Raw genomic sequence first — 26,548 nt, 5'->3', positions numbered from 1 at the left:
ACCAGAGCCAGAAGTGAGCATTTGCTGACCCTGTTGTGTGCCCTAGAATAATTCAAAAGACTGGAAAAGGCTTCCAATCTCTCTTTGCATCTACGCTTTAATCCAAGCCAGTAGATTAGCCTGAACATTAGCTCCCAAGAGATAAGAAGTAGGGGCTTCGGTGACCTTTGAATCATGGGCTGAAAGGGAGGGAGGAAGGAAGGCCAGAGGCCTGCTCCTCAGGGGAAGCCTACTCTGAGAAGCCTGACCACATCACCATTTCCCTGCCTTTTAAAAAATCCAAATGGGAAGGAAAAGAGGGGCATACCACACCCCACTTGCCCTTTTGTGAGGTTCACTAACTTTACTTGGAAGCTTCCCTAGAGAAAGCTGTTGTTGCTGCTGCTGCCGCCTTACCACAAGGCAATTTGGTACATACCAGGAGCCTGAGGGAGAAGGAAAAAAAATTTCCTCTGCAGCAGCCATCAATGCTCCACAGACCTTTGGAGCGAATGGTGAACCTACTGGCCCACAGGCTACAGTCACTGTAGCTGTCCCTTTCACTCCAAGGCATGAAGTGGGGGGGGGGGGTGAGGGATAGATCCCTTTCAGGAAATCTCCCCTGCTGCCCTGCTTCAAGTCCCATCATCCCAAACCAGAATAGCAGGGGTGGGGGTGGGGGTGGGGGAAGAACACAGAAATAAAAAACAATAATGAAAAAGGAAATAAGAGACGCTGTTGGAATGGAACAAGGCCAAGACTGGGAGCTTGAAAAGAAGCTCCTCCCTCACAGTATCTAAATCGTCAGTGACTCTGCCTGCCTCCAGGAAGAAGCTACTTCCCTTATATCAGTGGTTCTCAACCTGGGGGTCGGGGCCACTGTGGGGTTCGAACGACCCTTTCACAAGGGTCACAGCAGGGCAAGAAGCTTGGCCGGAGGGCGCCATCCATACAATCGCCTTGCAGGGTAGATCTCGATAGAGCATTTGTCTGTCTGGAGCAGCAGAAAAGAACGAGATTGGCATGGTGGGACAAGAGGCAGAGCTGAACTGAGAAACTCCGGAAAAAAAACAATTTACATACAATCATGAACCATGGATCTTCATGCCATTGGTCAGTTTTGGTTTAATTTCTGTGAAAGAACACTTGCATAATGTTATGGTTGGGGGGCACCACAACATGTGGAACTGTACTAAAGAGTTGTGGCATTAGGAAGGTTGAAAACCACTGCCTTACTTGGAAACTGCCCCATTCTGGACCACCAGGGAATGATCAGGTAGGTATCAGGAACAGGCAACAAGAATAACGTTACTTTGTATAACTAGATAGTTTGTCACAATCCCACAGTCATACTGACAAGACTTTAAAGTTGTTGAGAGATCTCTTAGCACTCACTGCTTAAATCAGTTTTGACAGTGGAGGAAACCCTGAAATATTTTTCAGGCTTCGAGGAACCTCGGGCATGATGACATGACCCTTCAGAGAAGTGGGTGCAGGAAGTAAGATGCAGGTGGCAGCCAATCAACCAATCATTTACCATTTCAAATGCAGAGAAACACATTAGGCCTGTAGAGCAACAGGGGAAATGGGCTTCATTAATGTCTAGAGATGTCAGGGGCCATCTGAACTTCTAGGAAAGGCTACGTAACTCCTGGGGTGCTCTTGCTTTACCCTGGTTTAAATAAAACAAACTTAATTGTCTTTGTCTCAGAAACACTGATGCTTTTCCAATTTTCTTTCTTAGCCACTTGATAGGGATAACCCCTTTACAAGGAGCCATTTTCCTCAGGAAATGGCTACTGATCTCACTTCCCTAATTCAGGATCCTCCTTGGTCCTCTCAGTCTGCTTAACTCCCCTTCACTCTTTTAACTTCACTCTCAACTGTCATTCTTAACTGCCACTCTCAACAGTAGAATTCCATTTTAATCCCCTGTTACTCAGCGTTCTCAGACGGTACTAAAGCATCAACCATTTACTTGATTAACTTACCAATATATTGTAGATTTCTCTCAAGAGGAGGCTAAAATGAAATCAAGGGAAGGACTAACAAAAGGTGATTTTATACATCATTTTAAAAACATATTAATTATTTATTGTCCCTTACAGTGGGCAACTTTAAAATAGTGCAACAAACTCATGTCAAAAACAGAAACATGCAAGACTGTGGAGAAAAAGGAAACAACTAACAGGCCAAGGAAACAAGAGATTTTGGCATTTTGCATGTAAATTTCACTTGTACTGCATTGATATATCATAATAATAATGGGCTGGGAAGCAACCTGAAAGTAATAGAATGTAAGAGCAAAAACAATATAAATTACATGAACTCGACTAGAGGACTGCCATTACAACATCTGAAGAAATGTTGAGTGCAGAATGCAGCAGCCAAGATTCTTTGATCGGCTTTTCTATTAACGTTTCCATTTAAAAATTGCTAAAATGAAGTGGAAATCCCTCCGTTAATTAAAAAAAATATCAATCTCATTCCTTACTAGAAACTTACTAGTGGGGTGTTACAGGACTGCGCTGGATTCTTGCTTTTGGTCAGTATGGGTCAGTATCTGAAGATGAGTACAGTGTCTTCTCCCACATTACCTGAAGCAGTGTGGTAACATATATCACAGTAGATGATTAAGAAATGATAAGTGCTAATTCTGTGACTGAACTGGGGAAAGATTCCCAACTGACACTTTTACCACTTTAATATGTATGGATAATTCAGCCTTTAGTTCATGAATACGTGAAAATGGAAGAGCTCCCCTGGTGCCTGACAGTTTAATTCTAAAGACAGTTACTACACTCTTGGAAGTAGGGTTGGGTGCTTCGGCATCCGAAATGGCCGTTCGCACCCAAAGCGGCCAGCGCCCCAATGTGGGGGGCAGGCGCAGAGCTGGCGCACAAACGCAGGCACAGAGTTCTACACCTGTGTACAGGCGCCAGGTTGTGTGTTCCCACCGGTGCCTCCCCCCCCCCCCCCGGCACTGCAAGACTGGCTGCTTCGGGCATGAATGGCTGCTTCAGATGCCAAAGCGCCCAACCCTACTTGGAAATAAAGAGTATAGCTCTGCTTAGGATGACACCATAAAGTACTTTCACCAATTTATTTTTATCCTACATATAGCAGTCTTCTGACCACTGTCTCTGAAATAGTTCATACTATAAAACTCATTGATTTACCTTGGAACTCTCTTAACCGAATCTATTGTTTAACATTTTAATATCTTCCATCATTTGGGAAGAAGTAGACCATTTATTTTTTCAATCCTAAATCTGACTTCCATTTCTAGTTTCCTTTGAACTAAATATTACTTGCTTTCCTTCTTGCTTCCTTTTAAGCATGGCATCAAGTGACCAGATTTATGGTCTGCCATATCTCAGTAAAAAAACTTACATGACCCAGAATGCACAATAATGAGTAGCTAGCCAAGTGGTAGTTACAACATACTCAAGATCACAGGTGATATGGAACTCCCCTTACTATATTTCAACATCTTATCAGAATCCTGAGCATTACTCTCAGCTGCAATAAACTAAATAGAAAATATTTAATCCTTTAACCAATTACTGTTTCTGGGACAAACTAAAACATAGACACACAGTAACTGGTAAATACTGACCTCCATGAATAACCTTATGGTTTTTCTCGTATCATTTGAAGTTGATTGCAAAAGAAACAACACTTGCCTATATTAATCCTATGAACAGTAGTAAGCTTACCTCATTCTGAAGTTCATCACCACTTTTAGTTGAAGCAAGTATCTCATACAAAGTGCAGCAAAGATGTTCCATTGTTGGGTCTCCAGGTGTCCCTTTTAGTGATTCATTCAGATATTTCCCAACCTCACACAACAGAAAAGAATCATCCACCTTTTCTGATGGCTTCATAAAGCTTTCATCATAGCCATTTGGGAAGTGTTCTAAACTGCTGTTCAGAAATTTCTTGTAATCCAAACTGATAAATTTTTGTCCATCCATTTCGCCATTTGCTGGCAGTTCTTCAGAATGGTCCAAATCATGCATGTCAAATGAAAACATGATGTTTCTACCAAAACACTGTTGTGGGTCACCATGCTGCTGTTCTGCTGAGTGCAGTAGGGCAGTGAGCTGCTCTTCGGTGAAATGAGATGCAATCCGAGATGCAGCATTGCAGGCTGCAGTAGCTGCAGATGAAGGAAAGGGGCCAAACATCTGCTTAATGGCTTTGGTCTCTTCATGGCCAACATACTCTTTCATGTAAAGTGTTTTAAACAGGAAAACTGAGCCACTTTCAATAGTTTCTTGTCCATTCTCACTTCCCACTGTTCACAGAAACAAAAATCAGAAGAAGGCCACAACCTACAGGTTAAACCAATATCTAAAACTAACAACAAATCAGATAAGTACTGAAGTCATAGACATAAGAATAAATGGTATTCAGTGAAGTTCCCGGGAATTAGGGATACACAATCCTCCCCTCATTCACAGGCTGAACAGCAACCCACCAGGCCATTTTGCTTGGCACACTCAAGACAAGATGCTTATGAACAAGCAGTGTTGCTGGGGCTCAGATTGTTCCCAGTGAGTCTAACCAAGTATCTCCCCCTGCCCCACTCCATTCTGTTTGCCAGCACAGCAACACTTTCACAGGTAGATGTTGCCTACCATGTGACAGAACATGTCACAGAACAGAGTCTTAGAGGCAAAGGACATACTATGCAGGATGGTGTGGTTTGCTATGATAAGAGCCTGTACTGTACCATTTCAAAATTCAGGTTGGGTGGGGTGATATTTTTGCACATTTTCCCACAATTAAAAAAAAGCTTTCTGTACATAGTTAACAAGCATTTTACTATTATTATTATATTTTGCTGTCAAGCTGAAATTGATTTATGCCAACCCTGTAGGTTTTCAAGGCAAGACATTAGCAGAGGTAGTTGGTCATTTCCTATTTCAGCATATGGCTGATCCTGCTAAGCTTCTGAGGACTGATAAGGCTGAGCTATCCTGAGCTATTCAGGTAAGGTGCTACTAGACTCCAGTTAATTTGGATCACTCTATAATCATTTACTGAAGCAAAGCCAATAAAAACTTCAAATCCTCAATTTCTAATGGATCTGTAGTCTGAACAGTTACTACAAACAAAACAGACTAGGAGTATCACATGACTGAATGTAACTTGCCTTTAAAAGAACCATTCAGGATTCAACTGAGCAGGACCAGTTATAAGCAAGTTTTTGGAGATTATTTTACTTTTGCACTGTAGCGTAGCCAGTGAGGTCATGAATGGGCCATACCCTGGTTCAAAGGAAGTGCATACTGGACATATAATATAGCTTTGTCAAAGTATACTAGACTACAATATGTAGGAAGCTTTGTTGATGAGACAACGCTCTGTGGCAAAGCACAGGTTTAGAAAAACACATGCAAATACAGATGGCTGCAGGTTCAGTCCATTACATCTGCCTTTAAAGATGTAATGAAGCAGATACTAGGGGAAACTTTGGGACCCAGGACAGCTGCTACCAGCCACAGAAGACAATACTGAACTAGGTAGAATGTAATTTGTAGTTACGCTAACTTTTTAAAAATGCACCAAAGATTTTCCATTCTGTAATCAAAAAAGAACTGGATTTTTAACCTGAAACATTTGTTTTCCTAAACAGCAAATTTAAAATTTACATACAGCAGGTTCATAACACATCTATAGTCTAATAACTGCTGCAAACAAATGTGCAAGTGTGACCAAATTGCATTATGCCACGGACATGCCACAAACAAGTGAGCATAGGTATGTGTAGGCAGGTGGACTCATAAAAATGTACGGGAGCTGGCAACTTTTATGGACCTTAGCAAAAAAGAAAGCAATATGCCCTACAATTATTAGGCTAACTGTAAATTACCACTCACCTATTTGTTTGGCAGCTTGAAATATTGTCCTTAAATCACCATGTAGAGATTTCTGGATTCCCTTATCTGAATTTTCATCAATAAATTTCAATATTTCCTTCCAGTTTAGTTCAGAATACAATAACTGCTCTTGTAAGTGTGATCTTTTGTCCTGAACACAAACAATATCAGTAGTTAAAGCATTTCTCGGAATAAAGATTTTCTAAAATGTTAGGAGCAATGTGTTTTCAAATCTTCCAAACAGTGCAATACCTTTTATTTATTAGAATTAAACAAATTAATGATAATAGCAAACATTCACTTGCTAAAAATGCATGGATTAACCAGGAGTGACTTTTATGAAATGTTTATTTTAATATTTTACCTAAAAATCCAACAAATTCATTAATTTTGAATAAATTATTTGGGTTGTATCCAAGGACAGAGTTTGCCATAAGCAACAATGCTGAATATATAGTACTAAATGTTGCATAAGAACAAGGAATTAGCAGAAATTGCTCCTCCACATATGAAGCATAAAGTCATACAAGGAAGAAATTTCACCAATTGCCCCACTCATCCAAAATGTCTGTACCACACAATATATACTGCTCCCAAGTTTTCCCAGCTTTCAAGAGCAGGGTTTTTTATAGCGATCACACAGAGATAGAGAAAGAAAGTAGCAAGGACTGTTACCCTGGCAAGGGCTCCCTAATATAAGGTGGTATCTGAGAAATCACCTCCACACTGTGCAGTGTAGTACACATAGGAACCAGACTGGCAGTTGCTTGATATAGAAAGTCATTGGAAGCACTCCTTGGACTAGAAGTCCAGGCTGGATCACCATCTTGTCTGGGGTTGTTAGAACAAGACAGGAAAATTCCTTTCTCCTCCATTTCCTGTAGGACATTCCAACAGACTTAAGCTAAATGGGCAATTATGGGAGCAAACAATAAAGCCCATTGCCCCTCCCCTCCAAAACCTTCAGACTATCCGTGGAAAGGAATGGCTCCAGCGGAACAAACCAAATGTTCTTCTGACAATCTCAAATCCTGTCTCCCTCCTCCATATGATCCTCATTGTCTCTTTCCAGATTTCCTACCAGGTAGCCTATATGAGTCATTGATATCTGGAAGATAAGCGCTAATCCCATCAGGAGGTATTGTCCATCCTCTTCATATCATTCTTTCTGACTGTGAGTCATACCCTGAACCTCCTACCTCAGTGACGTCATACGTCAGATACCGTAGCAGGTTCACCTGTGGCTGTTGGCTAATCACTACTCACCTACATCCCACAGTACTGCCCCACAGGCCAGTCTATAGGCTGGTCCAGGAATTTCATAATCTATATCTGTCAGAGTCTCGGCTCTGATGTGTTATATTTTTTCCACACCCAATGTCACTTTCCGGAGGAGACGCTGGCCGTCAACTTTACCTCTTTGCTTTCTGGGACCCATAACATCTTTAGGACAGGTGCAGTATATTTTCCAATACTCCACCTAGTTAACTTTCCCCCCTTTAGAATGTAGTGTGTGTGTTTGCTTTGTGTATCTTTCCACCTTCATATTTCGCTAAGGGTAAGTGGGTGGAAAGTGGGTGGGGCCAGTACGGGTGAGGAGCCAATCGGAAGGCGCGAAGCACCTTCCAATTGGCCCATCACCAGGACAGACAGCAGTTCTAGCCAACTGGGTGAGAGCACAATCTAGGCCCTCACCAGGACAGGACAGAAAGGCTTCTAGACCCTCACCAGAACAGGCTTCCAGGCCCTCACCAGGACAGGCCAGAAAGCAACGGGGAAGTGGCAGGGCACCGTGAGTAAAGAAGGAGGCCTTCCCCTCGGGCCTGGAAGCACACTCTTTGAGGCCCCGGGTGTGCTTCTAGGCCCGAGGGGAAGGCCCCACCACTGTCAGGAAGGAGGGGGGGAAGGCTGCCCACCGGGCCCAGAAACGCCGCACCTGGGGGCAATGCCACCTCTATGTGTCTGCTGGGCGGCCACAGCGGGGGGGGGGGGAGGCTTTCAAAGCTTTGAATCTAGTTTTTTATTAAAATACAAAATCCTTTGGAAAACAAATCAGTCTGCTTGTCTCAAGGTGTTCCTATAGTGTTCCTATATACACATGGTAAAAGATCTCAGCCTTCCTCTCACTAAGCTAATTTCCCCCACAAATTACAGTATTTGCTGGCGTATAAGACTACTTTCCCCCCCTGAAAAACATGACTCCAAGTGGGGGGGTCGTCTTATACACCGGGTGCACTTCACTTGGGATAGACATAGCTGCCCATAGTGGCCCATAGTACTGTATTTTGAGTGGAAATGTTGGGGGGTCGTCTTATACGCCCAGTCGTCTTATATGCCGGCAAATACGGTAATATTAATAAGCATTTTGGGTAACAGGGTACCCTTTGTAATCTCTACTTATAGAAGTTTGTATTCAGCCCACTTAATCCAATCCAAACCTCCAAGTATGTTCCGTAATAGAATTTTCTCCAAAGTAATTTATTCACTGATTTAAGAGGTGGAAACAGGTGATGTTTAAAATCAACTCACACCATTTTTCTCATGCTGGCAGGCTATGTATTCATTACATTACTTGACCCAAACTGATGGTGACTATCTATAACTTCAAGAGCTATTAGGGCCATCTCACACATTACATAAGACAAATTGCCACACTTAACAGATGCCCATTGCATTCACTAACAGTGTAATCCCATGCAGAGTTACTCAATCTGTCACTGAGTTACTCTTCATAAGACTGTACTATTATACACCTTAGATAAATATCTTCAATGGAATTATGTGAAAAGATTGTCAAGACACAATCTGTTTTGCAATAACTTTAACTCTCTGTACTTATATATTAGAAGACCCATATGCATGAAATGTTGCCAATGAAGAGCATGTATAAAAATAATAAATTAGAAAAGATTTATGTATTTATGGTGCCTGTTGCTATGCAATAATTCAGAAAGAGTTGGTTTTATATCCTGCTTTTCACTACCTAAAGGAGTCTCAAAGCAGCCTACAATCGCCTCCCCTTTGTCTCCTCACAACAGACACCCTATGAGGTAGGTGGGGCCAAGAAAGCTCTGATAGAACTACTCTGTAAAAACAACTCTAACAGGACTGTGATGAGCTCAAAATCATCCAGCTGGCTGCATGTGGAGGAGTGGGAAATCAAACCCAAGTCTCCATATTAGAGGCTGCCACTCGTAATTAGTACATCAAGTAGTACAACTGGACAGCAAGAAACAGAACAGGAGTCCTGTTGCACCATATAGACTAACAGATATATTATGGCATTAACGTTTTGTGGACCACAGACCACTTAATCAGATGTGCTTGATGAAGTGATTTGATTCATGAACGCTTATGCCACAGTAAACCTGTTAAACCTGTTAAGTCTTTAACAACCCTCTTGTTAACCCCTCTTGACTGTTTTTTTTACTGTTTTTCCTGCAACTGACTGATATAGCTGCCCCCCTCAGGAATTTGATGCCATAGAGTCAGTCCTTACAGACTACAGTAGGTAGTTTATATCTTTAAAAAACATGATATCCCTACAACTGTGATTAAAAAGCTTAGGCTTGGACACAAATTCAGTATCTACCATCCAATCCCTGACCATCCATTTTCTAAAGTCTATGCAACAATTACTTTCATAAGCTATTAGCCATGGTCTATTTTTTTTTTAATTTCAAGAAACACATTCCCTTTTTCCCTGCCCATCTCCCATTTCCACAGTCCCTTCCTCAAAACTATCTCTCTGCTATGGGAAAAGGCAGGAAGAAACATCTGAAATTATATCTATCCTCTTTTTGCCCTAAATTTATAAATCCAAAATGCCTTTTAAAGAATAATCCTTTGTCACAAATACCACTCTTCATTTCACCAGTCAATAATCCTTCCTGGTATCCTTCCTATTTTCTCACTTTTCAGAAAGATGCAGTAATCAAGAAAACCAGATATTAACATAATCTCAACGCATGTCCAATTTCCTTTTTTGTATTTTTCCTACCATGCTGACTCTAGTTAGCTGGAAGACCCCTTTGACTGGATTATTATTAAATGTATCTAGTATTCAGGCTCATCTTTGATATACACCAGGAGAGACTGTTTCAGAAAAATGCACTAAGTGCTGTAGCAGTATGTTCCTTCAATTTGTGCTATATTAGTTGTTGCCAATGTGCATTTCAGTGAACAGATTCTATTTTAATAGTTCATTTTGTTACAGCACTATTTCATACGTCATGAGAAAAGGGAGCCCAACTCCTGTTCTAGTAACGATTATGAAAAGCTGGAATGAAGGATAATCAGAACGGTTACTCAGGGTTTATACTGACATGCGAGAAATCAGAATCAGTCCTGAAGTGCTTGGGTAGGTGTAGGCGGAGATGGCATCTCAGTATTAAATTTTCCGGTGTCAATTTGTTTCCTTTCAATTTACTCTGTACAAAAATGTGATTAGCAACAAAGGCTGATTTTTCTTAAAAGTTGCACAATTTGTTCTACAAATGTCTGCTATTGGTTAACAGTTCAGGCTTACATATACAAAGAAGATTCGGAGCTTGGCCTTTACATCAATCAAAACCAAAAAATAATCAGTTGGGAACCCATTTTCTCACTTGTCCTGGGGGGAAAATATTCGATTATTATACAGTGCATAGTGAATAATAGTGAGCTAAAGGACTGATCTACCAACACCAACCTGCATCAGCAATCTGTGCTAAAGCAATAAAATTAACTCTGCATACAGGGTATTGATACAACAAAAATCACTTAAAGGAGATGCCAACTTCTCCACACCATTGCAGTAGGCCAGACTGTAGGCCAGACCCAATCAGCAGAATATCATTGTTTGTCCTGCTGTATCATGAAACAAGAGAGGAAAACTTAGGTGCCACAATTTTTAATGACAAATACTCAAAATGCCTTTTGAATTAAGGGGAGCTCAAAGCACCATAGCCTCCCTTCTTTATGGTAATAAAATCTCCAGTGTGAACCTTCAAAAACATTAAAATATGTAAGAAACGCATAGCTTGTAACAAATTGTTTTGCATTCTTTAAGTAGATAAATCAAAACATAATATTTCCCAATATGTTCATTTTATTAAAGATTAATTACCGTTAAGTCGGCAGATTCTTCACTATAATCATCTTGTTTAGTGACATTTGAAAAGGAGCGCAGCGCTCCAGTTAGGCGAGGAAGGGCCATTTGTTACCCATTCAGTGATCCATACGATGCAACATTAACTCTGATCTCCAACATGCAAATTCCTAAAGAAAATAACAAAATCAAAATGAAACTTCACTATTTCTCTAGAAACTTGCAGATTAAAAAGATATCGTTTAGCCAACCAGTTGGGGATAAGACATTGAGATTTAGTAAACCAAGATAATCTTCTGTTCGTTGAAAATTTATAATACAGATTTTTTAAAAAGCAGAAGCAAAAAAATTGCTGTAGTAAAGCATATTACTCATTTTATAATGTTCCCCTTTCTTCACCTCTATATAAACTAATATGGCTAACAAACAGATTTTAGATTCCTAGACACCAGATCAGTTCTAAGATAAACAATGAATTTCCAGCTATGACAAGCAGAAGGAGAAAGACAAGAAATATGAACAGGGGGAGAGGGCAAGAAGCAGCTTTTCTATAAGTCCTTCCAACTGTCTCCCCAGTATAAAGTCAGAAATTTGGGGGAACTTCAAATCTACACCCTGTCTGTTGGCCTTCCAGAGCAATTGCTTAAAACAAGATAATAGACTAGCTGATCTGTCAAATATTCTGGAACAAGCTAGAAGCTTTCAATATAAAGTTCTTACTAAAAATGAACAGTATATCACACAAGGTTTTATGTATTATTATATTGGATGTTTTCTCTGTCACTTTCAGCAAAGCCATCTTGTGGCAGGTTACATAAAGATAAAACCCCACATACATAAAATTAAAAATTAAAAACCCCCAATATAAGAGTAGCCCGGCAGGAAAAAAAGATCCCACCCCCAAGTTCAAACAGCCCCTCTCTGTGCCTCAGGGGAAGAGGTCAGAGGGATGTCATCTATCCAACTGCATAGATGACTAATCTAACCTGGAGGGGCCCCTCTGATCTTCCATGCCATGGCCTATCTTTAGCAATACAACTATTCTGTATGTACTAGACATATGCAGCAATTTTTTAAAACAACTTTGCTGTTTAAATGAGATTACATTTGCTTAGCATTAGTATCAAATCTCTGGTGTATGACAATAAAATGTTCAGAAAAATACATCTTGTTAAAATCAGTTCCAAGTCTGTAAATAATGTGTAATATATATGAGTGCATAAAAGACTATTTCTCAGCCTAAATAATCCATTCTTGTATTGACTATTAAAAAGTATTATTTCAATTATCTTCTCCCCTATCCCCATGTTTCAGGTGTGTGCCATAGGGATCAATAATTTGCAGCTGCTTGTCATTTTATGTATAGTGAATTGAGATTAGGTATACTTGAATTTTGAGCAAAATGAACAGTACAGTCCTAAGTAGAGTTATACCTTTCTAAAGCTATTGACTTCAATGGACTGACAAGGATAAGCTTCTGCTGAGCTGCCCAAAATGTTTAAACTGCATAACTATGCCAAATAATAACCAAAACCTCTGCAATCATAGTCATCTTGTAGCAATCTCATAGAGTTTTCAAGGCCTGAGGGGGGGGAAGAGCTGGATTGATATTACCTACCTCTGTCTAGCAATCCTAGATTCTCTTGGTGGTCTCTCATCCAAGTAGTACCCAGAACCAACTCAGGTTAGCTTCCGAAATCTGATAACACTGGGCTAGCCCAGACCACCCAAAGCAGGGAAACTATGACCAATAGCACAAATATATATGAATAAATGAAAATGATTCATTTCATCTTCAGTAGTCAAATAAGTTACTTGAAAGGTTTTAGGCCCATATGGATATAGAAGTGACATCTAGCCACCACAGAATTACGTAGTATGGCACAGCTTTTCTCAACTTTTTTACTATTGAGAACCCCTGAGACATTCTTCAGACTTTGAAAAACTCCGTAAGTGGTACAATCATGCAGCATACAGTAGGGAAGCATAGCTGTACACATGCCCACCAGGGGTCCCTCCCCTTCCCACCCCCTCCAGGCCCAACATTGGCCATTTTGGGAGGGTTTGTGGGTCGACATGACCATATAATACTCTTTATCTACTGGCACCCTAAATAGCAAACCAATTCCAGATTCAATCGCCCTGATATGCCATCACAGGCAATCGGGGCCATCTCTCTGGAAATTAACCCACCTGAAACTGCCAAAGCCAAACCAAACAAACCAACCAAAAACAAACCAACCAAACAAGAACCAGGGCACAAAAAGCCCTAGAAAACAAGCAGTTGACAAGCCCAAGGAGAAAACACATCAGTCATGGGCAGTCCTCAATCATCTGACCCAATTAAAGATACAGCAACAACAAGGGCGGACCCAATGGGGTCAGAGATCCCAATAATAATGGGAAGAGGCAGAGACAGCGATGGGAGGAGGTTGGACTTGAGATACAATTATGCTCGAACCCCTTCTAACCTCTGCCCCATCTCTCAGGCCATTAGGGTGGAGGCAAAGGAGAACAACCCACCTGCAAGCATATTTCGCAGAGCATGGGGGAGACCTGGTGTGCGTGATGGAAACTTGGTCCAGGGATGGTGAAACAGTCACCCTTAAAGAGCTAGCCCCTACTGGGTTCTCCGTACACCATCAGTCATGGACCGTGGGATGGGGAGGGGGAATGGCAATCTTGATCCGTGATAATATCTCCTTCAGAGCTCTCCCTGTGCTGACAATCCCAGGAATTGATTGTTCGCCTCGAGTAGTACACAACCGAGTGTGTGGCCCTCTGGCTGGTGTACTGCATGACCAATGTACCTCCAGATGCCCTGCCTGCCCTGCTAGAGGCAGCAATTCCCTAGACAAGCGATCCCCAACCTGTGGGCCGCAGACCACATGTGGTCCTTCGACTAATTGGAGGTGGGCCCCGAAGGACACCTTCTCCCCCCCGTCATGAGTTAAACTGTCAGTTTAACTGTCATGAGTTAAAATTTCCATGAAAATAAAATGTTCCTTATGTTCATTGTTGTGGCGTGTCTGTATCTTATTTTGAAGGGATGTTTAAACATTACCATAGCGATCAGAGAGCGTTAGGGCAGTGGTTGAGAGTAGAGGAGTAAACTACCCCCCCCCCACCGGGCCTCAGTAAAAGGCGTTGAATGGTCCCCGGTGAGTGGTCCCCGGTGATAAAAAGGTTGGGGGCCACTGCCCTAGACTATTAATTCTGGGGGACTTTAATGTCCATGCGATTTTGCTGTCCTATGGCAATGGGCTGGACCTGGTGTTGGACCACAACAAGCGTGCTGGGCCAGAGCCTTCTCAGTTCTGGCCCCCACCTGGTGGAATGAGCTCCCTGAAGAGACCAGGGCCCTGTCTGAACTATCACAATTTCACAGGGCCTTCAAATGAGAGCTCCTTCACCAGGCATTTGCTTGAGGCCGACCAGCCCCAAAACACCCACTGCCCCCCCCAGAAACCCCCTCCAATGACCAAAGAATCTGACCAACCCAAAGCTGTGTCACTGTTCCTCTTTAAATATTGTTCTGGTTGACATGTTAGGTAATGATTGTTATATTTATTGCAATATTTTATGTAATTACCCCATGATGTTATGTAAACTGTCCAGAGCCATATGGAAGGGCGGTATAAAAATCTAAAATAAATAAATAAATATCACACGATAAATGTTTATCAATTTTTTAATGTATAAAAAATTAATTAACTCCTACCTATTGAGGAAACCCTTCCAGGATCATCTAGGAACCCCAGGGTTTCACAAAACCCTGAGGAAGCCTGATATAGCACTTTATTCAGCACACACACACCCATATTTGAGAAAGCTCCTAGGCTTTTAAATAATATTTGTAACATAAATTGGTTTTAATAATTTTTAATGTTTAACTGAATGGTATTATGTTTTAACTGAATGTATTAACATATTATCATGTTGTAAACTGCCCTGAGCCCGTGGGAAAGGGTGTTTTGGAATTTAATAAATAAATAACTGGAGAAGTAGCTTATAAATCTGCCATTTATAATTAACAATGTTTTTGAAAATTAAAGTTTTTTTGGTGAAAGGTGCTCTTACTTCCTTGTTCCCTTTTTGGGACATGCATCTTGCCAGTTAACTTTATAAATATAGTTCATACAACTCTACACAAAAGAAAAATGATGTGTGCATAATAAACATGCTTTGGAAGGAACCTCTTAATTCACACAGCAATTAAATCAGTTATAATTGTAGGCTCCTAGTTTGTTCCACTATATATTTCTGGTAAGGCCTTGAAGGAGGAGCGTGTCTTATGGCTAACACCCACTCAGGGAGGCTGTCCCACCCCTGAATGCCTCCTCCTCCAACCAGCTTGCCTGTCTGTCCAGCGGCCAGCCAATTGCCTTCTGTCCCCCATCACTGCCCACCCGCTTCTCCTTCCGATTCCCTCTGAAGCTTGGAGGCTGTAGATCCCTGCTGCATGAGAGCTGCCCCTGCCGGTGAGTTACATAATAGCTGCCTGCAACCTTTCCAGGTCCTGGTGGGAGGGGGAGGCCATCCACAGAGTTCTTCCATTCCACCCCCCTAATTGAGTGCCTGTTGTATTCCTGAATGCAACAAGCTTGGCCCCTAGTCATCAATATTTGAGTATTGCACTTGTCTTCCTGCTGGCTGACCAACAAGTTTTTGAGCAACACTTAGAAAACAATCTCAATACAAAGTCAGAAGTTTTCAAGGGGGAAGAATTTATCCATGAACCCCCAGAGACCTTTAGGATTGCTTCAAAAATGAATGGGAAAAAAATAAAAATGGAAAGGCTTTTTTCTCCCAGAGTTTCACTAGTAAATGACAAAACTACTGGGAATGGGGAGATAAAGCCATTTCTCTTGGCTGCTTTAAGACACCAAATGTCATTTCTAGAACAGTTAATCCCAGAAAGCTCAATGCAGCTTTTCAGTCAAAGCTGTAGGATTTTAGGATTGCATCTTGAAAGAGAAAATACAATTCTACAAATGAAAGAAATCATAACTTTATACAACATTTATTAATAGCACCATTATTTGCATGTTTACTTACCAATAAATTTAATTGATATTATTGTAATAGGTATACATTTATTGCCACTGATATTCATCAATGGACATGGTACGCATCAAGTTTAGTGTCAATTTGTCAAAATATGGCATTACAACACAGACATTCCAGAACTGTCTTTTCCAAGGTTCCTTTAGCAGGGCTTGCCCTGGGGAAAGAACCTCAGAAATGGGGGGGGGGCGTTATAGTACTCTCTCCCATGGTCCATCCTCACTAGCTCTCCCAGGGTGCACTTTTTAAAAGACTACCTGTAGGTGGGACAACTCCAGTCTCACTCAGTCTATCTATGGTGGGGGATGGGTTTATAAGAGTAGTAGGTCCTAGGCCCAAGTGGTAGCTATCTGCCTGGGAGCCCATTAACCCACAGGAAGCCTTATAAGACAACTTCGCTGCTCTTGCAGGCCTAAGAAGTCTTTTCCTGTGCCATCCTCCCAAAGACACCTTCCCGGTTCACACAACAGATGCATTAAAAACCCTTATTTGTGGTGGGTTCTGTTAATCTTCTGCTGCTCCTGTAGCCTTCTCCGCCAAGCTCTAGGAGTTGCCTGCTGGCAGCCCCTGGTCTACCTAGCATTTCTAAGCATTATGGTGAGCTGGGAAGCCAATCCTGTGGCATCACATTGGGCTTCTACAGCCCTCCCTGGACAGTTCCCTTAACATGGTTGGGTAGCTTCTGTTCTGTTCTGTTCAGGAGTGGGAGATCCGATTCTGGACAACTATAAAGATATTCTAAACTTGAAACTATACACAGACTTTGAAATCTTTGGCACTTCTGAATAATCATCTCGCATTTATATATGATTATTATTTTCTCTAAGGAACTGACAGTGTATTAAGTCTATTGGTAGATAATTGTAGGGGTTTTATAGTACAACAGTAATTAGACCATATTGCACCAGACAGTAAAACGAATGCCTTACACTAAGAATGTAATGCACAAGCATTAACATTAAAGTTAAAAAAAATACTACCTGTGTCCTGCAGATAACAACCCTAACTGAAATGCCATGCTCACACTTCACAAGGATAATCAGTTTACAATTAACACTCTCCTAAGTTAAAATGGAATGGACAGAACAGCCTTCAATATTTCTGTAAGCAATGTTTCGAAGCCTGACCTCACAAAGCATTCAGCATATTACATAATAAGTACCGCCAACTTAAAGCAGTACAGTTCTTATTTTTAAAAAGGACTTTTTCTTTTACAGGAACATGCAGTATTGTTGCAGTTTGATGAAGGCAATTCCAAGTGGAGGGCAAAACGTGCATTTATAATAACCGGCACTTCATAGCTGCTTTATCACAGCAACCTTGTACAGTGTGCGGCTTGAAATAAACTGCTCTTTGGCTTCTCTTCTGTTACTGTTATATCTGTGCTGCTTGTAAGATATGGAATGTTGTGAATTTTTGGTCTTTGTATGACTGTAACTGCAAATGTATTTTGGATTTATAAATCCTTATCCATGGTTCCTCTATTTGTGAAACAGCCTGGGGGGTGGGACGTGTTCGGCTGTCCGAGTTGAAATAGGGTCAAATAGGGATTGTGCCTGAACCTACAGCTCCCACCCTCCCTCCCTGGATGCTAGCCACAATCCTCTCAGACGCCAGAAACAGAGAGAGAGACACAGAGCCCTGGTTGCAATGGGCTTTCTTGCTAGTAACTATATAACTCCATTTTAAAAATATTTAAACTTTATAATAACATCCTGGACATGACTATGAACAAACAGATTTTACAAGTTTTCATTTGTCTATGCTATGCAGTTTAGCCTTGCTTGTTTTATTTTTCTGGATATGACCTCTGGCAAGAGCCAAAGATCTGCTGCCCTTCAGCACACAGCCAAGCACCTGTCAATTAGGTCAGCCAAGGATATGTTAAGAGCATCTTGTGGCGCAGAGTGGTAAGGCAGCCGTCTGAAAGCTTTGCCCATGAGGCTGGGAGTTCAATCCCAGCAGCCGGCTCAAGGTTGACTCAGCCTTCCATCCTTCCGAGGTCGGTAAAATGAGTACCCAGCTTGCTGGGGGGTAAACGGTAATGACTGGGGAAGGCACTGGCAAACCACCCCGTATTGAGTCTGCCATGAAAACGTTAGAGGGCGTCATCCCAAGGGTCAGACATGACTCGGTGCTTGCACAGGGGATACCTTTACCTTAAGGATATGTTGCTTCATTGTAGTATTTCTTTAAGTAAACTGTATTTTGGTATAGCAAAAATTGAGTCCAATTGCACCTTTAAGAGCAACAAAGATTTATTCAAGGGATGAGGTTTTGTGTGCAGGCATACTTCCTCAGACAAAATGGAACAAGAATAACGAGAGTACATATAGAAAAGGTAAATTAGTGGCAAATTAGTGAACTGTGTCATAGTGTGTGTATGTGTGTGTGTGTGTGTGTGTGTGTGTGTGTGTGTGTGTGTGTGTGTGTATATATATATATATATATATATATATATATATATATATATATATATATATATATATATAAAATGGCATAATTTTGATACTATATAATCCTAACTCCGCCCGTGGCGACTAAATAAAGCCGTAAGGGCTTATGGGGAGGAGATAGGGCGGGCTCTGTCCGGGATGAGGAAGGGTGCCGTTTGGCCCCTTCCTCTGGACAGACCATCGGCGGGGCCAATCGGCAGGCGCAAAGCGCCTGCCGATTGGCCTCTCCGATTCCTGCCCTGCTGACAAGGGAGCAACTGCGAGCTGCGCATAGCGCGGCTCGCAGTTGCTCCCTTGCCGGCGGCCTGATGCGTCGGAGGCGCGAAGCGCCTCTCGCCGCATCAGGCCGCCAGCCGGGGGCTCCCTTGCCTAGCGCCCGCTGTATTGTGAGTACAGCGGGCTTGATTATTAGTATATACTATATTGTATACTATATATAGGTAAAGTAAAGGTATCCCCTGTGCAAGCACCGAGTCATGTCTGACCCTTGGGGTGACGCCCTCTAGCGTTTTCATGGCAGACTCAATACGGGGTGGTTTGCCAGTGCCTTCCCCAGTCATGACCGTTTACCCCCCAGCAGCAAGCTGGGTACTCATTTTACCGACCTTGGAAGGATGGAAGGCTGAGTCAACCTTGAGCCGGCTGCTGGGATCGAACTCCCAACCTCATGAGCAAAGCTTTCAGGCGGCTGCCTTACCACTCTGCGCCACAAGAGGCTCTTTTATACTATATACTAGTAATCAAGCCCATTGCAGTTCAAAATGCAATGGGCGCTAGCAGTGAGAGTGGTTTTGGGTGGGGGGGGACTACCTGCAGCCTTTGGGCGGGCTTTGAAAGGGGAGAAGGGGGAAGGGTAAGGGACACGCTCCCCCCCCCCGAAAAGCGGTGCCGCGGTCCTCCCTCCCAAGGCGAGTCAGAACCCCAGGTCCACTCATCGCCCTCGCGCTGGTCCTGGCTGGTCTCTGCTGTTTGTCTTCGGCCATCGCACTTGCTGGTTCGTGGGGCTCCGTTGGGTGGCGGGGCCTCCCTCGAGCAGTGGTTCTTTTCCCCTTCCCAGCCCTGGACGGACTTCCCTCCCGCATTGCTTCATCCACCCACAGGTGGACTAAGAAGCGCGCAGGCCGGGCTACCCCATTGCAGGCAGCTGCTGTAGCGAGACTTTTGTTTTGGCGCAGGGGAGTGACGTCAACCTGTCATGGCTGCCCCCGTGCGACTCCCATGTGGCCCAGTCATCCAGGAAGCGGCGGCAGCTGAGCCTGGTGCGCCAGCAGAGGTCGGTGTCTTCGCAGGGGGAGGTTTCGGTGGGTTCCAGCGCGGCTTGACGGGTGTTTTAGTCTCACTTCGGCGGCGGTTGTTTTTTTTTTTTGCTTGGAGGAGTCCGGGAGTTCCCCAAGGCAGCGGCCCGAGCAGCGGGTTTTTTTTTTTTTGCTTGGAGGAGTCTGGGGGTTCCCCGAGGCGGTGGCCCGAGCAGCGGTTGTTGTTGTTGTTTTTTTTTTGCTTGGAGTCCGGGGGTTCGCCCAGGCGGCGGCCCGAGCGGCGGGTCTATTTTTTTTGCTTGGAGGAGTCCGGGGGTTCGCCCAGGCGGCGGCCCGAGCGGCGGGTCTTTTTTTTTGCTTGGAGGAGTCCGGGGGTTCCCCCAGGCGGCGGCCCGAGCGGCGGGTCTTTTTTTTTTTTGCTTGGAGGAGTCCGGGGGTTCCCCGAGGCGGCGGCCCGAGCAGCGGTTGTTGTTGTTGTTGTTTTTTTTTGCTTGGAGGAGTCTGGGGGTTCCCCGAGGCGGCGGCCCGAGCAGCGGTTGTTGTTGTTGTTTTTTTTTTTGCTTGGAGTCCGGGGGTTCGCCCAGGCGGCGGCCCGAGCGGCGGGTCTTTTTTGTTTGCTTGGAGGAGTCCGGGGGTTCGCCCAGGCGGCGGCCCGAGCGGCGGGTCTATTTTTTTTGCTTGGAGGAGTCCGGGGGTTCGCCCAGGCGGCGGCCCGAGCGGCGGGTCTTTTTTTTTGCTTGGAGGAGTCCGGGGGTTCCCCCAGGCGGCGGCCCGAGCGGCGGGTCTTTTTTTTTTTTGCTTGGAGGAGTCCGGGGGTTCCCCGAGGCGGCAGCCCGAGCAGCGGTTGTTTTTTTTTGCTTGGAGGAGTCTGGGGGTTCCCCGAGGCGGCGGCCCGAGCAGCGGTTGTTGTTGTTGTTGTTTTTTTTTGCTTGGAGGAGTCTGGGGGTTTCCCGAGGCGGCGGCCCGAGCAGCGGTTGTTGTTGTTGTTTTTTTTTTTGCTTGGAGTCCGGGGGTTCGCCCAGGCGGCGGCCCGAGCGGCGGGTCTTTTTTGTTTGCTTCGAGGAGTCCGGGGGTTCCCCCAGGCGGTGGCCCGAGTGGCGGGTCTTTTTTTTTTTGCTTCGAGGAGTCCGGGGGTTCCCCCAGGCGGCGGCCTGATGCAGCGAGAGGCGCTTTGCGCCTCTCGCCGCGTCAGGCTGCCGGGGGCTCCCTCAGGCGGTGGCCTGACGTGGCGAGAGGCGCTTCGCGTCAGGCCGGGAGCAACTGCGAGCCGCGCTGTGCGCGGCTCGCAGTTCCTGGGGCTGGGAATCGGAGGGACCAATTGGCAGGCGCGAAGCGCCTGCCGATTGGTCCCTCCGATTGTCTGTCATGAGGAAGGGTCCAATCTGGACCCTTCCTCATCCCGGACTCATCCCGCCCCAGGACCCCTTACTGTTTTATTTAGTCCGTGGCGCCCGCGGCGCCACGGGCGGTTTACAGATAATATGGCATAATTTGGATACTATGACACAGTTTACTAATTTGCCACTAATTTATCTTTTCTGTATATCTGTGTTTTCATTATTCTTGTTCCATTTTGTCCAAGGGGGTGTGTGCCACACAAAAGATCAAACCTTGAATAAATCTCTGTTGGTCTTAAAGGTACAACTGGACTCAATTTTTCTTGTGCTACTTCTGACCTACACAGCTACCCACCTGAATCTGTATTTTGATATTTTTCTGTGAGTTGCTTTAGGTCCCCTTGTGAGAAAAGAGGCATATATGTGAATAAAAAGCTGTGGTAGTGTAGTGGCTTTAATGTATACAGTTGAGCCCATTAACAAGCAGGACCTAAGCTTTGTATACTTTACCAGGTATGTCTCAGCAATTGCTATTGCTGACTGACAAGCTCTTCTCTGGCTACAGACTGTGGGATATATGAGCAACTGACATTGTTTATTGCCTTTTTTTGCCCCATCTGGTTATTAAAAATCTCCCTATACAAGGAGAGTTATACTTTGTATTTGGAGAAAACACCTTCTCTAAGATCACAACACCATAATAAATCTTTTATGTTGTACAAATAGTGAATAAACCTACTTTGGAATGATAAGTTTTCTTGTCCATATGATGCAGTTATCCCTAAAAAATATCCCTATTTGAAACACCCTGGGAAATCTGGAAACCAGATTATAAAAATGTTTTCCTTCCAAATCTTAAAGCAAATATGTAGTGGAATACAAAATAATGTGAGGAAATGATATTATAGCATCACAGTCTTTTTTGGAATACAAAAAAACTACTCTTTGTATATTTATATTATTTCATACTTCCTTTATTACTATTTTCACACAAATAGTATGCACACATAAACATTACTATGCTTATTTTTCCATTAAGTAATCAGTTCTGCATATGATAGCATAGATCCTGTAATTAAAACACTGAGGACAAATTACCAAAACACATTGTATGAATAACAAATTACTATATTTACTTAGTTTTCATGAATCTACAGGTCTCTTCACTTTATGAGATTAGCTAGGTGGCAGCCCTCAAAAGGATCTTCTTAATCATGGTACCAAAATTCTCTCCCCAGAGAATTCTACAACTGTTTGTTCCCCTTTCTCTCATTGTCAAGATTGCTCTGTTGTGTTTGGCATTTCCTCACAGACCATCCTTCCTGTTTGTGTGTCTTATTACTTCTTGTGTTGATTGACATACACACATTTTAAAAGTTATTTTTAAAAATGCTTTAACTTATTCACTATGTTAAGTTGAATGGAAATATGTCAAACATGTTTTGAATAAATACAGGACAAAACATTTATCTTCAAGTATCTCACCAAGACTCTTCCCATAAACAGGGTTGCCTAGTCTTCCCTGCCCAGAGGCTGGGGATGGCATGGTAGAGTTGCCAGATCACGCTGGGAAACTCCTGGAGATTTGGGGATGTAGCCTGGGGAGGACAGGTACCTCAATGGAGTACAATGCCATAAAGTCCATCCTCCAAAGCATCGGTTTTCTCTGGGGGATTTGATCTTTGTAGCTTGGAAAGAAGCTGTAATTCCAGGGGATCCCCCAGGTCTAACCTGGAGGCTGACATCCCTATTAAAAAGGGTAAGTAGGATGAGGATCAATGCTAAGAAATGGCAATATGCCTGGAAATAACTTCTTTAACCCTGTGTATTTCTGGCGATCTGGTTAGAATTCTTTCCTGCAGAGACATATGCACAGCACAGTGCACATTCTTTAATCCATTCTGCAAGGGAGTCCTGACAACTAAAAACTACACACTGCTGAACCCTGGCCGTATTAAGAACAAGAACTAGAGTTGGTTCTTATATGCTACTTTTTTCTACCTGAAGGAGTCTCAAAGTGGCTTATATTCACCTTTCCTTTCCTCTCCCCACAACAGACCCCCTGTGAAGTGGGTGAGGCTGAGAGAGTCCTGATATTACTAATCGGGCAGAACAGCTTTATCAGTGCTGTTGCAAGCCCAAGGTCACCCAGCTGGTTGCATGTGGAGAAGCGGGGAATGAAACCCAGCTGCCAGATTAGAAGTCCGAACCCCTAACCACTACACCAAGCTGGCTCCTTGACCCAAGCTATGCACTTACTTCGGACAGCCAGAATTGAAATCAATGCGCCTCCCTCCCGAGCAAGGCTAAAGAGGACCACGTTTGACAACTACGATCCCCAGATAGCAATTTCCTTTTGACCCCGGGAGAAGACAAGAATTGGGCCACGAGCCTGAAATCCTATCAAGCGTTCCTTGGAAAGAAGTCCAGCCGGACTCGCCCCCGACCTGAGGAATGGCAGGCTCCCTGGCCTGAGTTCCCTCAAACTCCGTGGGACCTGCTTCCGAGGAAACGTGGGGGAGGAGGAAAGGAAAGCGAGGCGGGCCAGCAAGCAGAGGCTGCAGCTGTGCAGCCACAGTCCTGTGCGCGCTTACTCGGAAGGAAGCCCCACTGAAGTCAGGGCTCGGGACTAGGTGGGCCTGCTTCGCCCCTGCTCAGACCCACGGCGGCTCTCCCTCCGTCCCTTACCTGCCAGTCTTCCCCGCCGGTTCCGGCCACGCTGACGGCCCCCTCCCCCACCCACCCGCGCCTTCTGGCCCTGCGCTTACTATTGCCAGGCAGCCGCTTCCGGGTTCCTTTCCTCGCGCAGGCGCCTTTCATGCCTTCCGCTCGCGTTTGCCGGCTCGCCTGTGCGGGCGGGGCTGCTGCTCTGCGGGCGCGCCGGCGTCTGGAGGAGAGCAGGGCGGAAAGTGACGTCCGCTCGCAGTGAAGTGCCACGCCTCCGAAGCCTCCCGCGCCTTCCGACTTTCTGTTTCGTTTCTCGGATGCTCCCGCGGAAAGGTCCGTGGGAGTTTTCTCCTTTCACGCCCCTCGCTTGTTTCATGTGGACGCGCAGGCGCAAAATAACGTCGCGTCTACTAATGTTGTCTGTTTCGCAGTTATTCAGTACGGACGAGATCTTTGGAAAGCACCTTATATGTTCGTACAGTTGATGCACAATAAACTCTTTACCAACTGCGCAGAAATTAGGTGGCCATTCGGATCAAAAGAAAGATTGCGATTCTGTAAAAGTAAACGGGATCGAACATGCAGTAGAAATGCGTTCAAGACTCACTCGGGAGTAAATTTTAGGTTTATAGGGCTGAAGTGGGCAAACACTTCAAGGATGCGTCATACTTTTTTTGCTTTCAAGTAATTGTTACAAGTCAAGCAATAGGAGATCACGAATTATTATTTATTTAATATTAAATTTTATGCCACCCATCTCAAAAGATTGCTGTCTTGGGGCAGTGAGTAACATGCCCAGCATTGAGGGCAGTAAAATTCAAAAATAACAATAAAATTAACAAACAACAATTTCCAAGTTTGAAATCTGAATTTACAGCAGTCAACTAGTTGCGGAGGGGGAGGGAAGGAGGGGGGAATGCAAGTGGAAGGCTCTTGGGATGGCTCGCAGTGCAATGAGGAAGAAGTAAATTACTGCAAAACTATACAGCTATGGTGTGGGTTTACAAAGGAAGGATGAAACTAATTGCCTTTGGTCACATCTCCTGCAGCAACCATTTTTGGTTTAGCTTTGCCTCTTGCTGAAGCCATCTCAAAATTCCAAAGGTTGGTGATCCCGTTATGGACATGAAGTGAAAGAAACAAAGCACAAGCCACAGAGATGCAGCTAGCAGCAAGCAGTTTTATTTAGAATACATGTCTGCAGGCATGGAAAGAAAGCACCTGGGGTGTGATCAACAAAGTCTGGGTCACATTTTTTTGTGTGCAACATTGTTTTTATGAGACCTGGCAGTAAGATAGTCATGAGCCCCTTTTTTTGCCAAGAAAATGGATTAGATTTTAAGCTGGAGCAGAGACACTGCTGAAAGAAAACCCTCCAAATACCGGATAAAAGAGTGAGCTGAATTTTGCAAAAGGAACATGGTGGGTGGGTGTGTTGGGAAATCTCTGGGAACTTTGGAACTAAGCCAGTAGCCAAACCAAGATGGGAGAGAATGTGTCAACTTCTACAGGAAACAGGAATTGAATGATTCAATTCCTAAATTAACTCCTGCTGCAATGCAATCTCTTCCCAATTTAAGTAATTCTGATTACATCAGGTGGAAATTTAAAGTCCTAAACGTATTGAGAATGCAAGGTCTAAATCACACCTTAAAGAATGATTTCCCAGATGTGACAGCCCAAGAATATAAGCAGTTTAAAATGGATAATTATGCGGCTCTCCACTTAATAGCTTCAAGATTCTGAGACGAGGCTGTACTTAACTCTGAAAGCAGTGAAAGAATTGTGTAAAAAGTTAGAAGAAAGATATCAAAGTAATTCTTTAAAGTCTCAGAGACTTCTCCATGTAAAGTACTTGACCACAAGGCTTGGAGAGGGACAAGACTTACGTAAACATTTAAACCTGCTTTTTGAATATGCAAACCGACTTAAGGAAAATGGATGTGATCTTAAAGATGAATTCATAATAAATGTTATATTTGCCTCTCTACTCAAGAGTTATGCATGTGCACAATTTAATGTGCATAGAGAAACTCACAATGCAGTATAATTTTTAATATCTTCTGAAAAGTGATTTAAAATATGATGAGGAAACTCAGTCGTTTAAAAACATGTATGTCTTGCAGCTAAATAAGAAAGAGATTGCTTGTTACCATTGTAAGAAACCGGGTCACAAGCAAAATGTCTGCAGGAGTTATTTAAAAACATAAGAGCAATCAGACTCTAATGGTCAAGGCAACCCTTCTGAGCATAAAATGCTGAAAGCTGACAAGAACAAAGAGAGAAAAGGGCATGTGTTAACTCTGTCTTTGAATCAGTCGTGTGGAACTGAAAGGAACAGTTCTGTTTGTGAAACTGGATTAAGTTGGTGTTTGGATTCTGTATCAGAAATTGTGATGGCAAATGACAAAAGACTGTTTAGTTAATTTGAGGAATGCTTTGAATCTCTGTATTCTGTGGATGATTGGAAAATAAACACTAAAGGGAAAGGAACTGTAGTTTTTCAAGCCAAAGGAATCAGTGGCAATATTGTGGATTATAGTATATCCGATGTATTCTTTGTACCCTCAGAAAAGCTCACTGTGGTCTCTGTATCAAGGCTTGCAAGAAAGGGATTTGAATTTCAAATAAAAGGAGATGAATGGCTGATCTATGATTCTACGGTGAGTGAGACATTTAAAGCTAAAGAAAATAAAGATCCTTATTTTCACACGGCTGAGAGGAAAAGCTGTGATCAGCCAATGCTGCTTAATGTAAGCAAGGGTGATCACAAGCATAGAGACTGTGTTTATGGATTTCATAGAAGAAT

At 43.5% G+C, this 26,548-nt stretch overlaps 1 protein-coding gene and 1 long non-coding RNA gene across 3 annotated transcripts in view; one reads left to right on the top strand and one right to left on the bottom strand.

Moving 5' to 3' along the window:
- Positions 1-23,991, bottom strand: part of ASCC3 (activating signal cointegrator 1 complex subunit 3) — a 303,036-nt gene extending 279,045 nt beyond the window's left edge. Inside the window, exons 1-4 of one of the 2 annotated variants that reach the window (XM_077303437.1) lie at positions 23,841-23,991; positions 10,975-11,126; positions 5,868-6,018; positions 3,699-4,279 (exon numbers count right to left, since the gene is read on the bottom strand). In XM_077303437.1, the coding sequence (XP_077159552.1) occupies positions 3,699-4,279; positions 5,868-6,018; positions 10,975-11,064 (822 nt within the window). In that variant the 5' untranslated portion in view covers positions 11,065-11,126; positions 23,841-23,991. The other variant, XM_077303430.1, reaches the window with a different exon arrangement.
- Positions 1,919-17,350, top strand: LOC143820515 (uncharacterized). Its single transcript, XR_013225381.1, has 3 exons — positions 1,919-2,034; positions 4,865-4,977; positions 17,241-17,350. It is a non-coding gene; the product is annotated as an uncharacterized LOC143820515 (long non-coding RNA).
- Positions 23,992-26,548: the final 2,557 nt, after the last annotated feature.

Source organism: Paroedura picta, chromosome 1, assembly GCF_049243985.1.
Source record: "Paroedura picta isolate Pp20150507F chromosome 1, Ppicta_v3.0, whole genome shotgun sequence".
Taxonomy (NCBI): domain Eukaryota; kingdom Metazoa; phylum Chordata; class Lepidosauria; order Squamata; family Gekkonidae; genus Paroedura; species Paroedura picta.
This window is presented reverse-complemented; position numbering and strand designations above follow the sequence as displayed.